Source organism: Stegastes partitus, unplaced genomic scaffold (assembly GCF_000690725.1).
Source record: "Stegastes partitus isolate 25-593 unplaced genomic scaffold, Stegastes_partitus-1.0.2 Scaffold1504, whole genome shotgun sequence".
NCBI classification, from domain to species: Eukaryota; Metazoa; Chordata; class Actinopteri; family Pomacentridae; genus Stegastes; species Stegastes partitus.
This window is the reverse complement of record NW_007579235.1, coordinates 109,705-137,454: the sequence shown is the minus strand read 5'-3', so window position 1 is coordinate 137,454 and position 27,750 is coordinate 109,705. Positions and strand designations below refer to the sequence as shown.

The 27,750-nt window shown below is 44.1% G+C and overlaps 1 protein-coding gene across 1 annotated transcript; it reads right to left on the bottom strand.

The window, feature by feature from the left end:
- Nucleotides 1-13,146: 13,146 nt before the first annotated feature.
- On the bottom strand, nt 13,147-26,803 carry ralba (v-ral simian leukemia viral oncogene homolog Ba (ras related)). Its single transcript, XM_008300157.1, has 5 exons — nt 26,711-26,803; nt 17,001-17,198; nt 16,232-16,440; nt 15,408-15,585; nt 13,147-14,876 (listed from the first exon to the last, which is right to left on the bottom strand). The coding sequence occupies exons 2-5, from the start codon at nt 17,112-17,114 to the stop codon at nt 14,754-14,756; spliced, it is 624 nt and encodes a 207-aa protein (XP_008298379.1). The 5' UTR covers nt 17,115-17,198; nt 26,711-26,803; the 3' UTR covers nt 13,147-14,753.
- Nucleotides 26,804-27,750: the final 947 nt, after the last annotated feature.

The following is a 27,750-nucleotide window of genomic DNA, read 5'->3' as shown; positions in this document are numbered from 1 at the left end:
GATTGACACCAATCACAGAGCCACAGATAGTTAGCTTAGCTTAGCATGAAGACCAGAAAACCACATTAGACATTCAGATAAATGTGCTTCATTAGTTGTTAGCCCTAATTAGTTGTTAAAATTACTACCATAAAGTTTCCCATCATGCACCATGGATTAATCTGTGCTCTTTGTAGTCGGTTTAGGCAGATGTTCAGATCAAATGTCGCCATCAAAGACGCTGTTTAATTCCTCTTATGGTGCAGGAGGTTTACTGAGTCTGTCTCCAGCTAACTGGATGTTGCTGCACACAGCTGCAGCAAAACTTACACCCTGAGTGATTAATGGAGGATTGAAGTGAAGATGTGATCCAAACTAGTCTGGGTGACACATCTCAATGTTCTGTTTCTTCTTCCAGCGGTCTGCCTCTTTTTAATCATTAAGCAAGCTGTTGTAAAGTTTCCCAAAGAGGTGGGACAAACAAGGTTATTCCACATGAAAGGTGTGCAGACTGTAACAGGCAGAGGAACAGCTGGTGGTTAATGGTGTTTGTGAGGAAGAGCTGTGGCAGGTCTGACCATCCTCCACGCTTTGTTTTCTTCTGCCTCCACTCTGACCGGGCAGCTCATCACGACTTCCTGATTTACCTTCGTCCATACCAGCACTCAGCCACAAAATGAGCTTGAAAATGTTGAAATGGCTCGAGGGAGCCACTGTTTAGCGTTAGGCGCTAAAGCTCGGCCGCTAAACAGCTATTTGTCAAAAACAGGCCCTGAGACGCTGGCTGGCGGCGCCGGAGCGCTGCTCACCTGGTCACATATTGTTTGGGAACCTGAAGTAATTTGTCTTCGGTTCGGGGTTGGCGATTCCAGCCCGGTTTGTGTGTGCGCCGTGGGATTGGTGAAGTAAAAGCTCATAACATCTAACATGAGCTCTTCATTTATTTCTTTTTTTCCATTCTGTGGATGTACCTGAGCATACATCTCGTATTGCCATTTTTATTGTTTTGCTTTAATAAAGAACACTTGCCAGTTGTACCTGAGGCCACGGCGTCCATTACCGTGTGTTCTGTGGGAGCGTTCGGATGACAGATTGGAGCAGAGCATTGTGAGGTAAATGAATATTTACACATACATATTACCTTTGATTCTTGCTTTGCAGGGGGTGATTGAAGGAGCCGAGGGGGACTGGCCATCCTGCCTGAGTAGAAAAGAAAACCCTAATTTGTCATTTCTAACCAGTACTTTGTGCTGTAAGGTTGAAGTGTGAAAGAAAAAAACAAATGCACATGGGAACAGCGTGAGGTGAGCTCAATCACCCACTCATGGAGGAGGGGGTCGGCACAGAGGCAGTGCTGATTTGTATAATTATGTTATATGTTATATACGTATAAATATTTATGTATGCATATGTATGCATATTTATTCATTGTTTTTCTATTTTCGTGCAGTGTTGGTTTGATGTAAACATGTAGGGCTGCGCTGGGTCTTGCTCTCACCTAAGTAGGATCTTCCAGTTACTCACCTTTAGCAGGTTATAAGAGGCAGCGTGTTGCTTTCAGTGTCGGTTTTGAGGCGTTGCTGTGTCATATAGCGTGTTGTCCGATCAATAAATGCCACCATTTGTGTTTGGAGCCTCTCAGCCTCTTGCCTCTTTGTCAGAAACTTAAACTATCTCCAATACATACAGTAAAGGTTGCACAATAAAGACGCAAATCATTCAATGTTCACTTACTACCTGCTGATCCTGGATGTCAACATGAGTGCTACAAACCGTGCAGAACGTACAGCGTCTGGAGAAGCTCAGGCACGGCCCCGTCCTCCTCCTTCCTCCTCCGTCCTCCTCCTTCCTCCTCCTTCCTCCTGGGGACTCTCTAGGAATTTCTGCAGAGCTTGCACTAGCTTTTCTTTTTTTTTTCTCCCCTCGGCTGGGACAACCATGACCTGCTGCACTCATTAAAATTCTGGGTTTGGCTGCAATGCTTCATATTATGAATGCTTTAATCACCTGCGATGGACAACTCACGCTACCAACTTAAACAGACACACTGAACAAAACGCAAACGCGAGTTGAAGCTAACAGAAGCTCAGTTCACAATCGTTAACTAACTTCATTTATCCTGGAAAAGGAGTTCAAAGACGGTTTAACCTCTGCTAGCTGGAGTGAGGAGGGGGAACAAGACGTATAAAATCCTCGTCATCAGTGGTGCAGATCCTAACTACTGTTGTCCGACGTGCCATTGGCTGAGCCCCAGTCTCCACGGTAACCCTTGACTTTTGAGGCACATTTCCTCTAAGAGCACGAGGGCTCTGATGCTGCGCCCTTTACGTGAGTCCTCATACCTGCAGACTTTCTCCAGAGACTTACCCATAGTTCAGAGCAACATTGCTGATGTGTATAGGTAGTCGTCCTCCCACAAAGTGTACACACACCGAGCAATGGATGGTGGAGAGAAGGATGTACAGGATCCACAGACGTGTTAAAGCCTTTAGGTAGCGACATGTCTGAACACTGTAATGTCTCAAACAGGAAGTGACGTCATGATCGTATGTCCCACTCTTTTTTTCTTTTTCATAGGTGTAAGCTTGAGTTCTGCTCACCTGGTCAGACAAATCCTCACCAGATTTTCGTGTATTTCAGAGTCAGCATCATTCCAGCGTACTTTAAAGTCAGAATGCATGCCTGTTATATAAAATGCTTACAGGTTGGCTCCACATCTATTCAAAAAAAGAATCCTTTTTGGAGTGTATCAGGTCCTTTCAGAAACACAATGGTAGCGACGTGCATCTCCGGAGAGCGTTTAAATCCACGTCTTGGCACAACTGTGAGTACGTCCTCAGAGTGTTTAGAGTAAGAAGACAGCAGCTACAGTCTGCTGCTTTTCATCTTCCTCTGTTTGTACATTTACATTAAATGCTGCCCTTTATGGATCTGTGACCTGTATATATATAAAATAAATAAATAAGTAATAAATGTGCATCTCAGCTTCTCTTCTTTTGCATCCAATAATGATCTTGGGTGAAGAAACTCGCAGTCATCAGGTCTTTGTGCATCTTGTTATTTCCTTTATTTTCTGTAATGTCAATATGTTGACTCTCTTCCCACCTTCAGGTGAAATCTTCTTCATGTTTCCCCTCAGAAATCCACCTGGCAGGTATTAGACTGATCCAATACAGACGGAGGTCATCAGAGAAATACAGGTTTCTTAATTAAAGTCGGCGTCTCTCTGATAGAACTCATGTGACTTCCTTCTGTTTCTGTCAGCAGCAAAACAGTCACACTGACGCACGAGTGAGGATTTATCTCCTCTGTCTCGTGTGCAAAATACCTAAAGGTTGCACACATTTGGGAGAGAAGATAAAAATACAGAATCATGTTGATTCAGGTTTTCCATCTGATTGTGCAGCTCCAGCTCGTGGCGTCATTCTGGGGGAACGTGTTGCAGTGACAGACCTGCAGTTAAACCGACACCTAAAATCTTGCCGCTAGCATATGTAAGAAAGAGAAATCCAGCATACAGTGACAAAGACAAAGCCTCATCCCGAGCCTTACAACACACAGGACGGAGGTAGTACAAGGGATAAATGAAGAGCTCATCCCTGTTATAAATCCAATTTAATTCCACTGTCTAATCAGTATTCTGCTGCAGCCCTCGTTCACACATATTTTCATCTGTTATGGTAACCTTCCAAAGTGTGTAAGAGCATCTTAAATGGAAAACCTTCCTTTAGCATCCGCAGAGACACATTAATGTGAGTTTGAGGCCGTGCCAGTGAAGAATCTACAGTCGGTAATGCAGCAAATAGACGGGAAAATTAAAACAAAGACGAAGGAGTGACATTTCCAACGCCTCGGTAAAAAACAGAAGGCGAGCAAAGTGTTTTTCCTGATGTAATTAGTAGACTATGTGTGGGGACAGGAAGCATGTCTGTGTCCAGATGATCTCTCAGTGAACTTTACGCAGACATTAAGGGCCAGTAGGAAACAGTAAAATACGGAGGACGCCTACAGATGCATGCAGCTTCTCAGTTTCTACGGCCAGAAAAACGCTCATTGAACCCTCAATCATAATAATATAATAGAGCAACAAGTACGAGCATAAGCAGCTTACAGCACTCAAAAGAGAATAACAAAACAGCATCCAAACTATCCCTCATTAATACGACTACAGCCGAGGCTTTAATAACGTTTCCAGTTCTGTATTGTACTACAAATTGCCCTAAATAATTTCATGGATGATGAGAAGCCGTATCCATTAATAGAAGGAAAATGTTTCACGTTATCCGCCGAAACACGGACGGCTCTGATAACATGGTTTCCATCCACAGTAAACAGTAATTGGCTCCTCGTCGCTGTGAAACCTGGAGAAAGGGATCACGGAGGGGTGACGGGACGGTTTCATCGTGAGCATTCGGCTGTGTTTGTCCGAAAAGTCATCGTGGAAAGGTGGATATTAAGGTTTGTTGTTTGAAGACAAAGACTGGAAAGAATGAAAGGCCCAACAGACGGGTGACGAATTAAAGGAAATAATTAATATTGTTTGTGAAATGTGAGCTTCAGTGATTCTTTAAATCTCTGTAACTCTACTGGAGGGATGGACACCGTTCTTCTGAAGGATATCATTTGGAGTTTTGATGATGATGATGATGATGGCGGTGGAGAGCGCCGTCCAACATTTTCTCCCAAAGACGCTCAATTGGGTTTAGATCTGGCGGCTGTGAGATTCATATCATTTTCATACTCGTCAAACCACTCAGTGACCCCGTGTGCCCCGTGGATAGCAGCAATATCATCCTGGAAGAGATTTGTTTATTTCCATCCAGCTTCTCTTTGTCCTGCCTCGATGGGGGAGATGACTCTACAGCACACAGAGAGGTAATCTCTCAAACTTCATTGTGATGTGGTGTAGCAATAACGGCGCCGCTATTGCTGGCGTGGCGGGCGCATATCTCCGGCCATTTCCCTCAGAAGGGTTTTATTCTGTGAGTGAACACCGTTGCCTATATGATGTCCCGTCTCTCACACCGTCGACGTGTTTGTGTGTCGCTGACATGCGTTTAGTGAAATGAGACGGAGCGTGATTGTTATTAAATCACTAAATAAGAGGCGCGTTGGACGACTCTCTGAAGGTGAAAATACAAACGTGACAGCGTCCACAATTAGCATGCAGCAGGGTGACAGGTACAGATTAAAATCTTGATATATATATATAAATATTTTTTCCTTTTTTTCTTTTTTGTGAAGGTCACTACAGCCCACGGTTGGGTTTGATCGGCAGACCAAGATAGTGGCGAGCCGGAGAATCAAGCCTCCCTCTGCAGGCTGCTATCACCGCTGCATCTCCGACTTAATCTGAATCCTTGAATCTCTCATACTCCACAGCACAGAGCAGTCGATGCAACTTACAGTAAAGATAAATCACTCTGGGCATTGCAATACAGACCGGAGCAGAAGGTTGCCTATTCTTTGATCAAAGTCCTGTGAGACCTGGGTAGATAGCGCTTTACCTGCAAAAGAGCACTATCATATCTGAGGAGCTGTTTGATATCTTAGTTATACCTGGCCTGACGTTACGTAATTGCCATCTAATTTTCCAGCCTCAGCGCACATGGTATGTAAATGTTATGCTTCCTTGAGTCCACCTCAATACCTGAGGGAGACTGCGATGTAGGTGTACAAGAGGCCATCCGGCAGCAAAGTAATTGGGGAAGCGGAAAGCCTGCTGATTAGTATGGAGATCAAAAGTGCTGCTGCGGAGGCAAACTTCAGCTAATCCCACGGCGGCTGGTTGGGTCAGCACCTTCCTACCGAACAAACACAACCGACGGACATACAGCGGGAATCAGAACAACGTCGACTCACGCATTTGATAAAGCACATGAAAACAGAAGTAAACAGATCGTGTTTTCAGCAGACGACGCCCCGCTGTGCAGCTTCGTACCTGATTTGAACACGTTGTGAACCCAAAACATGTTTGTGAGCATCGAGTTTCAATAACAGCTGCGGCGTTGCTGTTTTCATGCTCTTCAGCAGCGTTTGTGGGCTGAAAAGGCCACTTTTGTGAAGTGCTGTGTCCTGTGAATACGCACCGACGTATTATATCACAACGAAGCCTTTGCAAGATGTACACACCGATGGAATAGAAAAAGTATAACCGAGGATTGCAGGGAACAGTCAGTCCCACACTCGGTGTTGGAGGAAGGAGCAGGTGTAAAGATCCGAGCAGCTTAACAAAGCCCAATCCGTTATGGCCAGATGATCACGTCAACGCACCTCTGAAACGAGACGCTTGTGGTGGTGAGGGGAGGGACATGCTATCAACCAGCGACAGGATGTTAGGGAATGTGCTGGAACATGTCTGATCCACAGTGGTTCCACTTCACAGACTACAGGGTTTAACGGAGCTGCTGCTTATGTCTTGGTGCCAGATATCACAGGGCACCTACAGATGTCTTGTGTCTCGGGGGGTCGTGGCCATCATGAAGGACCAACAGCAAAGTAGGCAGCCAAAGGACAGATTCTGTTGGCTCGCCAGTGTGTGTCAAAGGGCAGAAAACCAGAAGTGACGTCAACCCAACGGTGCAACACTCACCAACGTGCATACACGCCGTTATGAATTGTATTATTTTATCACTCGATCATGACACAGCTCGACCTTGGCGGACAAAAGTTCTTGAAGTTTGTAAAACATCTATTTTGCCACATTGCTCATATCTCATCACACCTGACAGCTGAATGCATTCTGCCCACGGCGTGAGGAGGCCCGCTGCGCTGAGGGTCCAGCAACACACCCCTACAGCCACATGTGTTCGGACTCAACACATTCTTCTCTAATGGCGCGCTCACACACACACACACACACACTCACACACACACACACACAACAACAACTTAAGTTCCTGATGCAATTATTGCTCATACACCTCATGCAGATAAATGTGAGCGGTACCGCGGCATCCCGCTGCTCCCTATTATAAATAGCCTCTAATGAGTCGTTACTTTCAAGACCACCGATCCGCCTTTGACGTGAGTTATGTGTTATCATGGTTCTGAGAGCACACTGCCAGGAACCATCAGATGGGGGGAAATTATCGCCTCTTTCACTCTAATCTGCCCTGACCACAACCCTGTGAGTTGCACTGAGATTGCGTGGAGGTGTTTGAGAGTTGGATGACTTGTTTGTTTCTCTCACTTTGTTTGGGTTGTGGAGGCACCGTGGAGAGACTCTGGTTCAACACACATTCCCTTCTTACCTTCAAATGGCAGCCCTGATAATACATGATGTGCTTTTTGAAGCCATGTTTTATTCATCCAAACGTGTATTGATTGAAGTCTGGATTTTACGTATACGCCATATGCGGCGCTGGTTTAAGGGAAAGCTGGCGGCTGATTCGTGTACTTTCCAGGTTTAGCCTCTCGCTCTGCGGCGGCCTTGCTTTAGTGAAGACATACTTCTGCAGTAACTGACACACAGCTTGACTGCTCGCGAGTCCACTCAGATGCACTTAAGTTTCTGACCTGCCGGACCCACGAGGACCACCGATCGGAGGCGCTTTCTAAGCTGGGCTCATCACAAGAGGACCTCGTTGCACAGGCAGCGTGGTCTGGATCCAGACCTCTGAACCTCCACTGAGACAATTCTGCCTGATTAAATAATAACGAGGAAAACAGTTAAAGAAGTGAAAAAAATGAAGATATTTACCTTGTAATGTGTCCATGTGGTGTTTTTTTAAATGCTAGAAGACACATAATGAGTAAAATAAGTGGACTAATGATCGTCTAAGGAACAGGGAATCACACTTCCAGAGTTTCGAGATTAAAAAAATGAATTACTCCAATATTAATAAGGCTGTTGTGTGTCTTAGAGTTTCACAGTGTTTGAGTAGAACTGTAGGTAAGCTGGTGAGAGGCAGCGTGTACGCAGATCTGTACATTCTTGTAAAATCACTGGTGCCTCTAATGATCCACAAACAGGCCGTGAACGGACATGTTTCTTATTAAATCGCTGCAGAATATTCAGAAGTAATTACATCCATAATTACATCCATAACAGGTGTACAGCAAGCCGCGCTACAGCATCATTAATGTTTTATAGTTGTAGACTCACTGAGAAGAAGGACGACCGGCTCGTCACGGTAACCGCTGAAGGATGATGCTGTCATTCTGACGTTAGGAGAGAAATTTATTGAAAACCTCCGATACCTTGAGGATTGTTGCAGCTGCACGGCTGTAAATTAGAGCAAAACAAGGTTGTTGGCCGTTGGAGGCAGCTCATCAGCCGACAGACGCTGACCTTTACTCCGCTGCTTTGTGAGAAGGTGCGTCCACCACATCTAGACGTTGTATCTATTCACATACGATGGGAAAGGGAGCGCTAAACCATCCTTTCTGTGTGTGGAGGTGAGGGCTTGGTTTAAAGTTTCTATCATCTGACGTTGCCACGGTGACAGCTTCGCTCCGGGTTCCCACACCAGATCTGACCTCTGTATAGGTGGAGGAGCTTCCTTTAGAATACAGCTCCAGTTGTCTCCGTTTTGACCTGCATGCGTCTCCAACTCTGCTGATGATATTAACGGCATCACCGGGCAGACTGCACAGAATACAGAGTCCCAATCAAACACAGCGCCGCGGTTTGTTTGTTATTCTGCAACAGGCCGGTGGTGGTTGTGCAAGATTTAATCAAGCTAACCACAGTGGATATGGCATCCGTAATTACACTTTGACACTCAAATTGGAAACTGCGGATACCTGATGGCTGTGTAAGGAGTTAATTAATCAGCTGAGAGGGAAGGCCTTGCTATATGCAAACAGCTGCGGATACATTAATCTTTACTCCGGCTTTCTGGCGTCGTGTTATCAGATTTATTTGTGGTTCTTTACTTTAAGTACTGTTACTGAGCATCCAGTGTGATTATAAGGCTGTACGCTGACCAGCCACAACATTAAAACCAGACGAGGAAGTGCCTGATTGTCATTGATTGAGTCATTAATGTGGAGGCTGCTCGGACATATCACCCACTTAAACATTGCTGCAGACCAAATCTGATCAATATACACAGTCCTTAATGTATGTGTTAGCTCCTGTCGCAGGACACCCACAAGTGGAGGCTAAACAGATAAAAGCGTCTCTTCATTGTGCTCTTTATGCAGCTGTCATGTCTCCCTCGATAACTAATAACTGAAGAGTAAAGGTGAACTGAAGTGCGACATAAAATAAAAAAACAAGGTTCAGGGAGACTATGGAGTCCGCCGTGGAGCCTGTTTGAAGCAGCGTCGGTGCAGATGGTGAGAGAACTGAAGCTTAAGATAAAACACAAGGTGTAAAAAAAACTAAACAAACAAAAATAAAAAAACTCATTTAAATAGCAGGGATTTGTGGTTCGTTAAAAACACGCAGCACCTTCATTGTTATACTGCTTTCAAAATGAGAAGTTTTAAGCTTTTTCCCAGCAAAACAGATACGGAGCTAATTTGTGAAGTAGATTTCAAATGTTATTGTAATTTCTGAAAGCAGATAAACAGCACCGGTGACCTTTGTGCATTAGTCTAACTGGCACCCGACGGTGTTTTCGGGGTTTTTTTCTGTAATGCATGGGCTTCATGGTAACCGTCAGCAGTTTTATTTGTATTTTTTTTCCTTATCTGCGTCCCGGGAGAGCGTTCCAGGGAGCAACAACACAACTCCATGTTTGGGACAGCAAATAGAAGACTTTATAAATCGGATGTAGTTCGAATAACTGCAAACAGCAAAACAGACTGTTTGGACTGATGCCTTCACTTTCCAGTCCATTTACGGCCACGAGCACCAGACTGAGGGCGCATCAGGACTCAATTCAACTTCAGTGATTATTTCTTGAAAATACACAGCAGGTAGAGTGAGAAACAATTCCTCTGCAAATCACAAGCAGATGTGAAAACAGCACTTATACAGCCGTTTGTTATGTGACAGGCTTAATTGACGTTTCCACGCCGCTGACATGTTGTTATTGCTCATCGGAGTGAAGGTCTGATGAGGTGAGCTGATAAGTACGAGCTCGTGTGAATTGCGCGGCGTACCTTTCACTGTTTGTTTTAGCGTCAAATAAGAGATGCTGGAGGGTTTCTTCCATTAATTTAAGTGAAGAGTTGCATCAGACGCTGCTAATTAGTTTCCCATGTTAGTGATTATGGGAGGACAGTGCTAATTCATGTAGCCGGTCTTTGTCTCTGTTGTGACGTGGGAATAAAATCACTGTTTATGTGGCTGCTCGATATTTTACAGCTTCGTTTTCTGCCTTAAATAACTTTTCATATTCACAAAAAAAAATAAATAAAAGAAATGAATCAAGCATTATTAGATCAGAGGCACAGCATCTTACATTATTCTGTCTAATTCCTCACCATCAAAAGAAATATCTGTTAGTCCATTTGTCTCATATGAGGGTCTGACACGCGTACCGGATCATCTGAAGCAGCGATTCCCCACCTTTTTGGCTTGTGACCCTTCATATAAAAGCGCCGTCTGATCGGAGCATATTGGCTCAGACTTCAATGAGCTGTTGGCAGCTCCAACAAAGACTGATTTCCCTTTTAAACTTCTCTGATTTAAATAATTGGTCGAGGCTACAAAGTGTCTAATTTTTCACATTTAAAAAGCTCAGAATAAAAGTTCCAAGAATAAAAACTAATTCATGCAGCAGCTATTTGTGATTATGAACAAATACCCCTGGCTTTTAAAGGAACGAAGCACCGTTGTTATTATTAGCACTTAAAACATTTAGCATAGGGTCCAGCTTGCATGAAGGGGCTCCTCCGGTATCATATGGAGGCGTCACACTATCATCCATCATGTCTGCTGAGAACACTCTGTGGAGAACACATGACGACGTCCTGAAGGATCGCCTTACCCTCCTTAAAATGGCAAAAGTGAGAGAGAAAATAAGAGACGGTTCAAATAGGCTTTCTTTCCTCCAATAGCATCATTTGTGCTGCTGATAGTTTTGCTATTACAGCCACACAATGCATGCTGGAGCGGTCTGGGCTGCTGCTGACGGACCAGACGGCTGCAGCGATAACAACATGCTGCCGAGGTGCTCATATTTAGGGAGTCACGGTTTACTTTACAATTGTGCTGCAGTTATAGAATAAATGCTTTTTTTTGTCTGTGAATTGTTTCAGAAACTAATGACAGACTTGAATGAAAACAAAATAAAAAAAAAGATTCAACTTGTGCAGTCACTAATTATGTGACACTATTATAATTAATTGATATACACATAATTGTAAACCAGTCATTAATTCTGCATGGGCTAAATGTTTAACGGGGTCGGATAAACACTGCCTCATTCAGTCAATCTACAGCCAGCAGTGAGTGAAGCCTATAGCAGGGAATGGACTAATGAGTGCAGCACACATCGGACCGGCTCCTACAGAACACCAAGACTGCCATCCCATGGTCGGAGAGAGAACCAGAGCCTCCCCTCTGAGACGCGCCATGCAGACAGCAGGATGTGGCACAGTCGCTAAAATAGGAGTTATTCTCTGTCCATTGCATTTATCTTATAGGTCGAGCACAATTCCACCGAGTCTGTTTCTCTTTCTGTATAATGAAGGACTGTGATGGTGCTTTATCACTTGAACATCCTCATTCCCAACATTAGCTCAGATATAATGAGGGTTACTCAGAGGACGGGGGCCCTCTCTGCAGAATGATAAAAGACCCGAGAGTGCGCCGGTGACACTGCATCGGTCATTAGCCTGGCTCACTTTGCCCTTTCATGTATTTCTAAATAAGTGCCTTCCTGTGGGTTTAACAGACCACCTAATCTGCCTACTTAGAGGTGCAGCAGAAGAGTGGGAATCCGGAGAGGTGAGTGTCAGCCAGGTAAATGCGCTTATCAGAGCTGTGACATGTTTAGCCGCCGCAGGCTTTCATACCTGGTAGGTTTTGCAGGTGATATGAATTATGGGGGATTAGTGTGTTTGTGAAGTGTGGAGTAAATGTGGAACAGTGGCTCCCATTAAAGTGAGAGGTTTAAATCCCCACAGCGCTTCTATATACACTCCCTCTGTTAGCGCTCAACACTGGATTTAAGAATTCACCTGGTGCCGGCCCGCCTGATCAATACTTGTAAATATACAATTCTGTCCAAAAGACCTGAGAGGTAAGAGTCTTATCTGCGATGCTGTAAAGATGTTCAGCCGGGAGCTGCTGCATCGCCAACAAACGGCCGATTGATTTGAGGACATGGGGGATATCTGAGTGTCGACACCAAAGGGCGACTTAATGACATAACCGAGCTGGAAAAGATGAAAATTTATGTTCCCAGAAGGTTGTAGAAGTATCACAGAAAATCAGCAGTGCCTACAGGAACACCGGAGTAGAAACTGAAGCAGAGTAAGGTCGCTGCATCGCAAACTCACTTTTAAACAAGAGAGACATAAATAATTCCAACAGGAATTTGCTTGGTGAATTTTCACCCACTTTCAATTTGGGTCTCAATGCCACTGGGCTCCAGCAACACAAGCTGCTCTTTCACTTCTAACTGTGGAGGACATGCAGTCAAACCAGAAGTCGGTGGTTTTCCCTTCCTTTAACACGTTACCAAGGAAAGACACTTCCTCTTATCCTTCGCACGAAAACTATTCTCACAGTGATGTACGGTCAGTTTTTGCCTGGTGATGTAGTCAGCCCTGTTTTCACACTGTGAAATGAGTTTCAGCGACCCGGCCAGCCCCAGGGGTTCGGCGACGACAGCCCACGACTGGCTCATCTTACGGATAGCGGTACATAATTCCCGTCATGTAAGATAAGGCTGTAAGGTTAATATCCATGGTGGTAGTATATCACTGTCAAATTACAACAGAAGAAAAAACCCAAAAAGCAGGCCGATGGCACTCCTCTGCCGGGTTATCTGACTAAACTAGGGCACAGGATATACTCCAGGAACCAGGTAATGACAACCAGAACATTTCACTCCAGTGGTTAATGTGTAGTGTTCACACCCTGAGCAATACCGCCACTCACCAGCAGAGGGCAGCCTGCAGCTCAACCTACTTAGACTAAACTGGACCACATATAAATCTGTTGTTGCTATGGCTGGAATATAAAATGCAAATTAACGGTGCTCCACTCGAACCATTTTCATTTTTGCTTTGAGGAAAAAAAGAAAAAAAAAAGTCCACTGCTTACAAAGAAAACAGCATTTATTCAGCAGCACAGTGGCTGCAGATCGAAGCATACTCACAGTAGTAGGCAGTAAAAGAAAGAGGGGGCATGTTACACAGGATGGTTTAGGCAGTGGTAAAAACATCTCGTTTACTGTAGCACTTGTTTAAACAGTTCAGAAACTGGCACCCTCGTCGAAGCTTCACTCACAGACACAGTAAGGTAGTCGGGTTTCTGATAAATGTACACACACTCTGTTAATCAACACACACACTGTACATCCACAGACATAGCTGGACTTTTTGTATTTTTTGTGATTTTGTTGGCACAGACTGCTTAAAAATCTCCAGCACGACTCCACTCAGCATGAAGTCCGCTTCTTAGGTATTGGCAATGTAGTGCATGTTATTTAAAAGACCGAGGAAGGAAAGAAAGGAACATCAAAATGTTAATAAGAAGTTACTGATGATGATGATGATGATGCAGAAGCAGGATGGCCTCCTGGATTGTCAACACCTGTCTTACAGCACAGAGCCAAGGAACGCTCTAAACTTCAACAGTGGTGTAAAACAGGAAAGGATCTGCACAGTGAGGAGGATGGACCAGGCTGGATCACACACACATGGCAGAGCACCATTAAGAACAACAGGCTGACTTTCTTCTCTACAAAAGTAAACTGGGAACCACGTTACCTTCTTCTTCACAGCCTCAAAATACCTAAACGTGGTAAAATATCTACACGGCGCTCTGTGACTTCAGGAATAACCGATAAACGTCCTCGACAGAAATGTTTCAGTCACCGGGCGTTTCGTTTCATTTCGCAGCTTTCTTCATGAAAAACTGCAAATCGTCTTATGATTAATTTGTGGTAATCACGTCGAGGCTGATAAATCCGACAATCAAATAAAATAACCCTGTTTGGCAACAGCTCCTCTGATTGCAGCGCGCTGTACGAATCAATGTGGAACCGGCGAGAAGAAAAAATGCTGCCTCCGGGGCTGGAAAATGAAAATATTTGAAAATTCCATTCCAAACACGTTCTGAAGTTGTCAAGACACGGGAGTCTGGAGAGATCAATGGATGAGGCCAACATGTTAAACAGACAGGACAGCGAGTGTCATCATTAATGATTCACATGTGACAGACAGCAGCATTAGAAGTCCTTGTAAATGGATGAACGTAGAGCCGAAACAAAAAAAAAAACATAAAAAATATGCGGGTTAAGATTTAGAGCCGGTACAGAAATTAAGGGCACTGTTTACTTGACAGAAACACACCTAACCGAAGTCGAAGGCAGTACGATCGCTGAGTTAAACAGTGGAGGATGTCTTGAGCAGCAGCAGCAGCGTTAGTGTCAGTGGCAGTTTGGTCAGCGGCTTCCTGCGAGCCGTCATCAGCACTGCAGTCACAGTCACAACAGTGGTCATCTCCCAATGAGACAAAAACTACGTCAGGTTTCGTTAATTAAAACTGGCAACAAAGTGGTTGAGATTGTTCTAGACACTAAACTATAACAAGCTATTAAAAAAATCTAATCAAATTTCATTCGAATGACAATGGCAAAGACGCTCTGCTTTGTTCCCCAGCATTACAGTCGAGTTGTGGCTTGTTCAGGTCCATGAAGAGCTCAGAGTAAACAGCATCTCTCTCTGAAGCTCTTCTTGTTCTTCTTGTTTTTACCTTTGCCGTTTTTGTCTTTGTTTTCTGACATTTTCTTGCCTCGTACTTCACGCATCAGGTCAAAGAACACCTGGAGAGAAATCAACGAAGCACTTTCACTTAAAACTGTCACAACATGCAAACGGTGTCGTGATGACAGAGCAGAAATCCTGGATGTGGATCAAATAAACGTCAGAACTGTGCAAAAGGTTTAGATGTCTCCCATGTCTGTATTCTCGTATCTAATTGGTCCCAAACTCGTTTTACAGCACGACAGTGACCTTAAGTCTACAGTCAAAGATCTCAAATCAAAAGAGGAACAAGTTCTTCTGCACAAAGACGTCATCAAATCAGTCTGGGATTACAGGAACAGACAGAAGAACCGTGGCAGGTTCACAGAGATGCTTTGAGCAGCGTACATGCTGAGCACCTTCAGAAACTGTAACTGGGAGAAATGGTGTTGCTGCAAAGGCTCCACATCTCATTTAGTTCTTTTTTATTTTTATACTTTGTATGAAGTTAATGTCTAAATATGAACTATTCACGGTTGTAATTTTCACTCTAAGTGCACCAGACTGCAGCACAGCTCTACATTCTAAATATAACGTGTGAGCGTTCGCACCTTGTCGACGTTGGCTCTGGTTTTAGCTGAAGTCTCCACGTACTGGACGCCCCACTCCTCCGCCTTCCCACGGGCCTCGTCCACAGACACCTGCCGACGCTCCTCCAGGTCCGACTTGTTCCCCACCAGCAGGAGAGGGATCTTGTCTTCTTCTGCCTTCACCCGCAGGATCTGCTCCCTGTCAGCACGGCACAAAGCGTCCAGTGTGGGCATGTTCACTGGTTGACTCGTGATTTTTGTTTGAAATACAATCCAACACGATAAAATGTTTTACACACGTCCTCATTAACTGACAACGTTTATTTAAGAGCCGATTAGAAGGATCATCAGGATTAGTGTGTTGTCAGAAACACCACATTGTTCTCCATCCTTATTTACAGCATGTTGTGTGAAAGTGAGGCTGATGCAGGTGTAAATGATTCTGTTGACTAAAATTAGCAGGCGAGCTTCAGTATTTGGTTGAAGCTGATGATGTTTTTTTGCCACACCGACATCCTTCTCTCCACAAATATAACACGTTAGAGAGTACCATCGATGCAAAGCCGTGGTGCAGGTCCTGTTTTCTACATGCAAAGCTCCTGAGCAATCTTCTTATCTGGATTTACGTTCATAATTCCAGGCCTGATTCTGCCAGATAGTCATTAAATTTTTTGGACTGGGTAATAGAAAGAAAAAAGAAGACCAGACAGATTCTTTTCTAAGTGCTCCCTGCCTACTAACTGTATATTTAAACCACTATGTTGGTCTCCTAATAGCACTCATTCCCTCACAGTTTGCAGAGTGAAGCTCTGCCAGGCGTCACGTTTACATGCGTGCATCAGTACCTGAACTCAGCGGTGGCCGTGAAGGACTCGTGCTCCGTGATGCAGAAGACCAGCAGGAAGCCCTCGCCGCTGCGAAAATAGTTGTCCCTGATAGCGGCGTAGTCCTCCTGGCCCGCCGTGTCCAGGATGTCGATCTGGACCTCCTCTCCATCCAGAACCACCTTCTTTCTGTAGCTGTCTGCCTTCGTCGGCTCATAGTCTTCCACAAACTGGGGATGAAAAGACATCTTCAGATATGTTGAAGCGTGAACGAGGCTCTGAGCAGCACTCACATGACTTGAGCTTTAGTGAAGCCTGAGAAGTTCTGCAGCTGGTGAAGAGCGACGCCGTTCAACACGGACATCAGACACAGAACCAGAACATTGAGCTGATATGCTGCTTGGGAGCAGAGCCAGACTGTAGCGGCCTCTGCCCTCACTGAGGCGTTGTCACAATAAACAACATCTGTAGAAAGGAGAGCAGGGCACTTCTTTTTACAGCAGTCCCCTTGTAAACCTTTTAGGAGTGTTATTGGACTTCTGTGACGGTCGTTTCTTGTTCTCATGCGACAGAGAGCAGTTTCAACAGCAGTTTAGCTTTTCATTGGTGATCTACTGTAAGGACAGTGCTGATTTAGACATGCGCTACCACATTAGAGAGACTGTAGATAACCGTCAGCTGACTGGACACAGCGGTGCAGGTGATCATGTTTACTGTTGAAGCCTTTACTTCTCTACCATCCTTAAACCAACAGCGGTTTTAAGTCGTTTACAGGCGTGTGCTGACTCACCTCATCGTACATGAACTGCAGGGTGAGCGCCGACTTCCCCACGCCGCCACTTCCCACCATGATCACCTTGTGCAGGGCCAGAGAGCTCTGGTTTTTACTTTTACTGGTCGCCATCACTGGATTCTTCTTTGTGTCTCGCTTACAGACTCAAACACATGCGCACAAACACACACACACACACACACGCGCTGACACAACCTGTGAATGACGAGAGTGGAAACATATCAGTGTCTTGTACAGTAAATAACCTGCACACGGAGATAACACCAACGTATGGACGAGCGCGGGGACAGATGGCAGTTGTTACTGAGCAGCTTTCACTATGACAGTAACTTTCTGTGCCAAGGCTCTAGGCTGTGCTCCAGCAAATCTTGAATCTTAACCCCCACCATTTCCATTAAAGTGCCAAATTGCCTACTCATGAATCCTAGAACTTTATAGAGTTCGCCATCAAAAGGTCATTGCTACTGATCAGAAGTAATGAAGCCATCATTCTCCACTGCAAGGCGGCATTTACGAATGCATTAAAATAGGGCATCATGTGCTAAACTCGTTAAAGAGAAGGCAGACGTGACTGGCCATCTATCTGCTCCGTAATGGCCCTGCCCTCAGAAGGTGAAAGCTCACAGTCAATTGCTTTTGCCTGACTTCAGTATCTTCTGTCTGTCAGATGCAACTTCCAACAGGGTGCAGAGTGACGACGCCGTAAACGGCTGCCTGCCACGTCTTCACCGCCGCTTCATCTGGACAGACATCAAACTATTGACAGTGTGAAATGTGTGCTGGGTTCAGAGCAAGTCATCAAGCTGCCTCACCTATTGGTCGTATATACTGCAGCCAAGAACTCAGTATGTTGTATTGTTCATTATATAATGGACTGTAGAGCTCATCTGTTTGACCAGGCTGGACTAGTGATGCAGGGATTATTGATTCCTCTTATCAAACTTCTTAAAAGGGAGGTGCAAGACCCACTACATGCTGCTATTTGAGGCAACAGAGCAACTTATCAGTTAGTATGTTAAAACTAAAGCAGTAAACAACGTCTGCTATATAATACCCACATTGAAGCTGGAAGTGAGTAGTCCACTCCATCGATAGAGACGACTGTTTTAATGATCATTTAACCCTTTAGGAACTGGCTCTAACACTTTGTCTTGTTGCTTTGTTATTGTTATTGTCATCCATATTGAAGGATGCATGTTGTGTTCGACCCAACAGCCAATAACCTGTTTTTATGACACAGCAATGCTGGAGCGACACTGAATGTTCGATCAATGTGGACGGCTCAGAGAGTGGAAGTGCCACAGGACGTGTCCTCTACAGTGGATGAAGGTGTCGGGTTGTGACAGAACAAGACGGTTTGTTTTCATTTTGGGGTGTTTGTGTCCTCAGTTCCTAGACCCGGCTCTTGTGTAAAGTAACTTAAGAAAAAGACTAATGTACTGATGTGTTTGCAGCGTATATCCCTGTGGTGCACACTTATCCTTCACCTGTCTGACTGATTATAATGGAAGCTCAGTGCTGCAGCACCAGGTCCATGAACGTCTTCATACACATTTAGTGCAGCCTCTGGGAAAACCGTCACTTTCTTCAAAATAGCCAACAAATAGTTCCACTGCCTGATCAATACTTTTAATATTTTATCTTCCTAAATCAATCCTCATCTCTGAGTTGGTGTCATCCTGCCAGACAGGTCAACAACCAGCCATCTACTGACCCTACTGCATACATGCTACGTACAGCCAGGCACCAGGCGGAGCATCTGGCAGATAGGACCAGAGAATTAATAGTGCCAGGGTTGTGCCTCAGAGTTATGACTAAACACTGTTGTTACAACATGGGACCCAACCCATTTCTCCCTCTTACTGTCTTCCACTATCATTTCATCTCCCTGCAGAAAGAAAGACTCGTCCCTCCTCCTGGGATGTCACGCTAATGGGAGCACTGAGCTGATTTATAGCATTATTCATAATCTGCTCCTCCCCAACGGTAAACATTTCATCTCAAACAGTGCCACGAGTCTACTGTGAAGAAAGCAAACGTTAAGTGAGGAGCTCGTACCTTTCACAAGAAGCTTTTCATTACAAATGCAGAGAAAATGTCACGACATAAATCCTAAAACCAGCCTCAAACTCCTGGTGTGAAAATCTACGGCATCAAATCCTGCAGAAAATAATTTAATGTGCAACCGTGCATGGGAGAATTTTGCATTGTCCAAAATCGTAAATCAATGATTTGCTGTTTAATAATTTCACTGATTGACAACATATTTACTAATAAGGCAGAAGACAAGGGACATGCATTCCATACCTGCATACTATATCATATCCTAGAAAAACATTTAGTGTGTCCCAACACTCAGCATGTCAAATGCAGCACACCAAAAACATCCTCACATACTCCTACATCCAGTCTGATTCTGCAGAATGCAAACCAGTATGATCTGTGGGGCATTCTGACCCACAATTCTCTTCACAATTACATCAAATATGTCACGGTGTCTCCTGTAAACCAGCTGGAGCCTTCAAGAGCGCACCAACAGCTTGTTTTGAACAACAGACTGCGATGGTTAAAAAAAAGTAGTATTATGTTATTATAAGTAGTAAAATGTAGTATTATGACAAAGTAGTACCTCACAATTGTATGCATAGCCCATGGATTAGCATATCCTTTGTGAGGACAGCTGTAGTACATATTTACATTAAAAAGACAAAGTTTGGAACGCAGCCAGAGCCGGCAGTGGAGTCCTGTAGCCCTGTTCAGAGCGGCTGATGTAATTGAGCCCATTCTGTGGCAAATATACCAGTTAAGTGGTTAAAAGTGGCTTCACCAGCATCTGGGACAAAACCGACTGTACTTCACTGGCTTTAAGGACTAATAGGATAACGATTAATGATAACGAGCTGACTATCAAACGGGCGGTCTGTTTAAAATTAGCAACCCCAGTCTAACAGCAGAATGCCTGATTTCCATCACGCTAACCTTTACTACTGCTGATAAAGCATGACGACAGCTGACACCGAGGATGTGGCATCACGGTTCCACTCTCCCTGACCAGGAAGTCTGACCTGTGCACTTCCTGTCTTTGTTATCAGTAACCAGGCCAGTGAAAGGGCTCATGGGAAAGATACCCCCTCACAAGCACACACACACTCATTTACACACCTTCTGAAATCAGGTGAAAGTCGTGCATGAGGGTCACTGTTTAAATTATTCACTTGTAACCCACTTCATGGAGCACAGGCACACACAGGCTACAATACTAGAGATACATCAACAGCATCAAATAAACTGAGGAAGAAGAAAAAAAATGCTTAGTGCAAAGTTTCCAGAGGAAATCCAGAGAGCAGGGGAGGGGTCCTGTCAGATTTCCACCAGCTGCACTGCAACACAAGTCACATGCAGGGTGAGAATGGAGGGCGCTGGCAAAAGGGAAGAGGAATTAATATTTAGGCGTGACCCAGTTATGGAACCGGAGCCGGCTTGGTGCTGGTCCTTCTTAGGGGATGTGGGGTTACAGAGAAGGAGGGGTACAGTCTAACAGACCACTCTGGTTGCTAGGCTCCTGAAATATAGATGACACCAGTGCAGTGTGGGCAACAGGAATTCATTAAGATTCCCTTTGGAGGATGGCCCGATGCTCCATCCATGCTCAGCAGACACTAATAAAAGATTACAGCAAACATATAGTGAGAAACAAGCCATACTGATGCTGCCAGGCCATGCAGAAAAGCAAAACAACCAATCAGACATGCTTCAATCAATTAAGCAGCACAAATCAACTTTATTTAATTACAAGTTTTATTCTGATTTTACAGAGACTGAAATGTGGGTATTTAGCCTTAAAAGCCTGATGACATCCCCACTTCTGTCTCTTCTTTGTGCAGGTATGATGACTAAACCCTCTCTGTGCAGGAGTATCACTGCTACAAACACAGCGTGTTAGCGACAGCGATGGTCAATTTCAGCGTCGTGTACTGGTATGCCCAGATTCCACTCTGAGGGAAGCAGTGCAAGCGAATTGATCTATGCGTGTAAATCCAAGACATCTGAGCCATACCAGCAGAGAGCCTGAGGATGCACACGCTCTCCCTCCATTCCTGAGATCCCGGGGGTGAGGGGATTTCCTCTCCCCGTCTGATGAAGAACACAGGGGCTTTTCTGGCCCAACAAAAACCCTCCGAATTCCAAGGATCTGTGAAGGAGATTAGCCGTTTCTCTGATCTCATCTCAGTCACCTGAGTCAGTGAAAACACTCCAGATAGCTCAGTGACAGGGTGGCTGAACAGGAAGGCTGCTGGGTTTGACTGATGCTATGTGAGGAGAAGAATTATGGTCAAAAGCTGCTAAAAGAAAAAAATACTGCGATATTCATCTTGTTCATCCTTGTTGTATCCAAACAGATCCTCCCTTCATCATTTTGCTGCCAGAAAAGCAAAACTCTCACTAAACAGCTGCAAATCAAACCTCTCGCTGTGTCCCACCCAAAATCCAACACTTCTACACTTTTCTTCTACTCCAGCAAACGTGAAGCTAGCCTTGGGTTGTGGACAGCTGACGACCTCAGAAGTCATAATTAAAACTAGCTGTGGCCAAAACAATACAACCTAGCTGAGTCCCCTCAGTCATGAGGTGACCAGAAGAATGAATCTTCTGTGACACACTGCGACAGGAATCCTGAGACGCTGAGGGTTGTTTATCACAGGAGTTACCAACGATGCATAATTCAACAGCAAACTGCTGCTGGGTCTTTACAGAAATGTGTTTCCTCTTTAAGATATAGCAGCTTTAATGGTCACCACCAGCGGTAATCAGGAAATGATTTAGTCCACTTAAAAAGACGACAAACTGTAGCAAGGAAGACATTTTCAAAAAGCGGCCCACAATGCATACTAACAACCCTGAGCCAGGGGAGTGTACAGAGGAGCCTTTGACAAAACTGGGCAGTGGAGACCTAAATCCTCTCTGGGTTACAATCCTTCCTACTTCAGCGACATTAAGTGGACTGTTATTCTCCCAAAAAAAACCTCTCTATTCGGAACCATTTTCTTTTCTCATTCATATGGAAATCATCATCAAGGTGCAAACAGTGCAGAGCTACTGATCCCCACAGCGTCAGAGCAGTGACTCATGCAAAACATGGATTTAGGCCTCACACAGCAGACATCCTCTCTAACCGCCCTGCAGCTGACACCGACGATCGTCTCCAAACACTTGTGTCATTACCTCAGCATTCCTCTACATTGATTCAAGGAAGACAGAGAGAAGCATTCAGAGCTCCGCATACATTTATTCACAAACCTATTTGTTCCTGGTGAGTAACTCTCAGCTGCCCACTACTTATCCCAACTCGCTATATATTATTTTTTCTTCCATTTGCCTGCCAGGAAACACAACAGGCTCAGTTCCATACCACCTACACCATGGCAGAGGCCTGTGGTGCTATCATGGTGTAAATGAGTTCAGTTGTAAACCATGACAGCACTGCTGGAAAAAAACAACCCAAAATCCCCACGATTCTTCAGCCTCAGCTCAGATGTGTTAATGGGGCCAGTGGTGCCTGTAAAATTCAGGGCTGGACACTTTCTGTACCGTTCTGAACAGACTAAACGGTCGGCCTCAAACTGCCGTACGGTACCTTCATACTGGACCCATGCAGCACACAATAAGCTGTGACTGAAATAAACACACAGGTTTACTGAAATGGAAAGGGAAGAAAACTGGATCAAATCTTCTGTCTTTGCCACCAGCTTTTACATAAATGTGCATCTAAAATACGTTAACAGGCTGAGACGGCCTCTCACTCTGTGAAGTGACGGTGTTGTCTGGAGGAGGACACATTGTGAGTGCAGGTGTGTGGCAGTGGAGCAAAGAGGCCGAGTGGGATCTCAGATCTCTACGTACCCAAAAGCAAGGCTACCCAAGTCCTGTGTTGTCCGGACCTGGATGTTAACGTGACACAGTCGGGCTACTGACATGATGCCAAATGACTCACGAGTTAATAAACCTAGCGCTGCATCATGACACACTTCAACAGCTACAGTGACAGCAAATCTTGATTCAAATTCTCTACCTCAGCTAAACAACATACGTGTACAGCTCTGCCGCACCAACAGTGGATACCAACTGCACAAATTGAAATGGAAGAAATGGGATCAAATGAAAGAGACGGAGGTGTTGTAGGAAAGCAACTGCTGGCCTGTGGCTGCTTTACCTTCAGCTGTGCTGCAGCAAAGTGATTTGCCTCCAGCTGGACTTTAGTCTTTCTATAAAGGTACGTGTTTAATTTACTCACTGCAGAAAGGTGTTGCACACAACACGGACATAATGAAATGAAGAAGGTCGTGTTGTTTTTCTTCAATGAGCTCCATGTTTCTGCTGTTTGATTCTTTCCAAGGAAAAACCTCTAATGTAATTAGAAACATGGTGGAGCAGAGATGAGCTTCTTCTCGGGCTCTCATAGTAAATGAGGGACTCTTGTGGATGTGAAGCGTGGAGGCAAACCGAGCCGACACAGGTAGCCTCCGCAGCAGCTGCACCGAGGTGAGCATGGCCTGAGGCACCAGCAGTGGGTTACACAGAATTAAAGCATCCAAAAAGTTGAATTATCACAGAGTTCTGCAAACACACATTTACATAACTTGTTCCTCTTCCTTCTTTTTATAAGTGGACAGTTACACACACCAATCCCAGATACTATAGGTATGCCAGATGACACTATATACTCTTCTTACTAGCTGGACATAGCACTTTATGTTATATCAGATGACTAGATGTAAAAAAAAACAGCAGTTTTTTTCCATCTCATTAGGTAATTAACTGACAGTCACACTAAATATATGAACCTCCCTGTGCCCTCGCTGACTCAGGCAGACAGCTGATGATGGCGAGGTATGCACTGACCTCAGCTCCATCTCTAGCACATAATCACTCACTTTGCAAGTTCAGTTTAAAAAAGAAAAAAAGAAAAAGAGGAATTCTGCCCTTGCCCTGTACTTCCACTGCCAACATCATTAGCAGATGGTTTCTTGACTCCGGTGTTATCGCACTCTAAGAATCCAGGTCATTCACAAGCCTCCTCAGAAAATGAAAAACTGATCAGACGACCAGGTGGAGCTCTTTCATCTGAGCCAATCAGGCTGAGTAAAAAAAAAACAAGGGAAGCCAAGTGAAGCACCTTATTGTGATGAGCTGTGGTAACAGGAAGGAACCACACGCCTTAGCATAAAAAACAAAACAAGAGTTTAGATCAAGACATGCTCGGTGCACAGATATAAATCCAGTAGGTCAGAAAGCATTTATATCATCACATTCCTCATCTCCAAAGATTTCATGTTGATGCAGTTAACGTAATTCACGTGAGTAACTTTAAAAAATGTGTTAGACGACCTTTACCAAAACTAGTTATCTTAACTGTCAGCTACGTCCCGTTAGCAGTCTGTGCTCTGGCAGACATCAACTGGAACAAAAGTTTATAACTCCTTGCTTTTTATTGTAGGTTAATCAATAATCATTCTGCATTGAGAGTCTTGTCCTGACACAGCCAGAGATTCCCACCTCCAAGGCCTTTCTTCACCTTTGATATCAACGGCCTGCTGGTCTACAGCTTTGAAGAAAAACTGCATCTTCGCCAGAACTGAACCCGGTCTAGTCTCAGGCTTTTCCATGAAAAGCCATGAAGCAGCATTTTGTAAATGAGGTAATTATATGTTATGGTGGGACGACACAGAATACTTTGTCTATTTAGTCATTAAAAAAAAATCGGGTTTTAGTAGTTCCAAAACAAACTCATCTGAGGGAGCTCTGCAAGACTGTCAGACGACTCCTGAACCGGTTTCCCAGAATATGCTGCACTGAGCTGGAATCAGCATTTTGCTCATGAGTTGTTTATGCGGGGTTGGTTGGTTGCATGTAATTCTAGGAACAATGATAAAAGGGAGAGCTTATGCATCTCCGGGGCTGTTTAAATTAGCCGTTAGTCACCCTTGAGTCACACAAATCTGGATGATGAATTGTATTTGTCACTTTCCTGTGATAGGAAAGTAGGGTTGGTATTAATAATGAGATGGAACAAGCGTGCGGTACTTGGCCAACACTATCTTCCTCCTACTCAAAAAACAAAAAAAAAAAGGCTGAAGGGAACTGAAAACGTTATCCATCTCCTGTACAGTAGACCGTATAGAAGTCCAGTTTGCTTTGAGTTTGTTCATCTCTTAGCTATGCCTCCTCCAGATCCCTAACTCTGGTCTCTGAACTAAGAGCAGAACAAAACTGTACAGAGATGCTGCATTTGTTGTCTAATAAAAACCCATGTAAACCTTAAAACTGATCTTTATTAGCTTGCATTTCTGTCGTCTACACAGTTTTATTTCAATAACTGGTGTTTCACGTTATTATATTTAACTGCTGTATGTTTAATGCTATTAGTTTTGAGATACGTCTATTTTTTTTGTCCTTGAGCTATGAACTGTGCCGAACAAACAAAGTTATTATTACAGCTGCGGATGTAATTACTGGACCACTGTCACAACCAGTTTTCTGCCTCTTCCTTTGCGATTCTTTCTCATTTTGTTTCGCTCATTCCAAGCCGGTCAGCGATGACTATCTCACTGCATCCATCTTCATTAAAGCCTATCCTCTCCTCTCTCCTTTAGGGCGCCGACGGGTGATCATTTACTTCAGGTGACTTGACATAAAACAAAACAACAAACCATGTTTTCAGCCGTCTAGTGTGAGTTTTGAATAGTTTAACAGCAATTCAAACTAAATGATCAGTGTTGTGTATAACAAAGAAAGAAGTCATCTAGTAATTATTTAAAAGCGCTGCAATCAGCTTTCTCCACTTTGACTCAACTTCCTCCTCCTTTCAGATTCTCAACTATTTTGAATTAGAGTGACTCCATAGTGAGGATATGGAGGAGCCAGTGGTTTCCACAGCACAGCAACAAACTCCCTACAATGTGAGATAACTTTATGGTTTAATGTGGTGGATCAGACACAGACCAGCAGCATTACTGCCAACACAAACCAACTATGATGGAAACTGGCCGTTGTGCTGACAGTTCAAACCCTGGAGCTGCTTTGGGTGTGTCATCTCCTCACAGGAAAACTTTTCGCCAACAAACCACCTCAGACTGATTCACCACTAATTAAAAGAGTTCATTTTTTTTTTTTTTTTTTCCATCAACTTACCTTCTCAGACGTCCGTGTTGCGTTCAGGTGACTTTACACGTTAAACACCGAAGCTCGGACTTTGGTTAACCGTTATTGCTAAACGAGCTGGCGGCGCTGCGGGCATTAAACAGGCGCTAACGGACAAACAGCGGCTCGCTAAAGGAAAAAGAGGAAGAAAAGTGACCGAGCGACGACAACATTAAACCAAATGCCCACATTAGCGGCGCTACGGAGCGGCTAATGTGCGGCAACTTAGCGTGACGTCTACCGTTAGCATCGTAGCCGTTTAAAACCAACACAAACGGCAGCTAGCTTAGCTACACAACTAGCACCAAACCATATTTACATTAGCTGCTTAAATCTGAGACGAATTAAGAGTTTTTTTTGGACCCATCCTGTGTTCAGTGGTCTCCCCCCCTCTGGGTCCACTGGTCGCTCCTTAAAACAGGTGTGGTACCGGTACCGGTTCTCTCTAAAGGCCCCGTTAAGGAAACCCACAGTTGTTCCAGCACAATGAGAAAGTTGTGAAGCCTTACCAAAGCAGGGTTCGTGGTTCTGCTCTTGGTTGATGCTATCTTGCTGCCTGCATTAACAGCGCAGACCGAGGCATCGGCTCTCCGAATACAAACCGCTCCTGCAACAAAAGCCCCACCTTCAGGATGGGAAGCTACGGGAGCCGGGGAGGGACAGTGTTGTGGCTTCGCGTGTTTCAGACCGTGTGTGTTTTCTCTGAAGGGGTCAACCCGTGTCACTTCACACGGAATATACCGGAAATATCAAACTTATGTTGGTTTCAGTCTTTATAGATGTACAGTTTAATTGTAATATTTGTTAATTGGGTCCAAAAACTAAGCTCCATAGAAGAGAGAACCCTGTTTTTAATCATTAAAAAGAGTCTTAGCTGGGACACTATATTATGGGTTCAACATTGGAAGAGTTCATTTGCAAAAACAGATAAATCCATTTAGTAGATTTTCAGAAAACGTATTTTTTTTGTTGTTTGCTTGTATTTTTACTTATATTTTGCTCTTGTTTCTATTGTACTTATTATTTATTAGGCTTTTTTTCTTTAAAAACCAGGACCTGAGTACTAATTTCGTACCACAAACATGTAAATAACGTCCCTTGAATCCTTGAATCCTTGAAGATAATATCAGTCAAACTGAAGTTGAGTGGATTTGACTCAGTAGAAATGACATGAAAATAGAGAAAACCTAAGTTTGATTTATATTGTCTCAGGTAGACGATGGGAAAGTGGGTTTTCTGAAGGTTTGTGAGGATGGATCTGTTTTTGCAAATGAACTCTTCATATGTATAAATATAACTCACACAGCCATGACTTTTGATGTGGACACGGTGTAAACTGTTTCCAGCAGATTCTTTTTTAATTAGTGGCCCTTGAACAAGTAAAATTGATATAAAAACATTTTCAAGTGAGGGTTATTTTAGGGCCCCAGAAAGCTCCTGTAAATATATATAAATATACTATACTGTACTGAAGAAAGAGTAATCAGTCCTCAGTGGATGTGCATTTCATTTATCTGCAGGAAGGAAACAACAAAGAGAAATGCTGGAG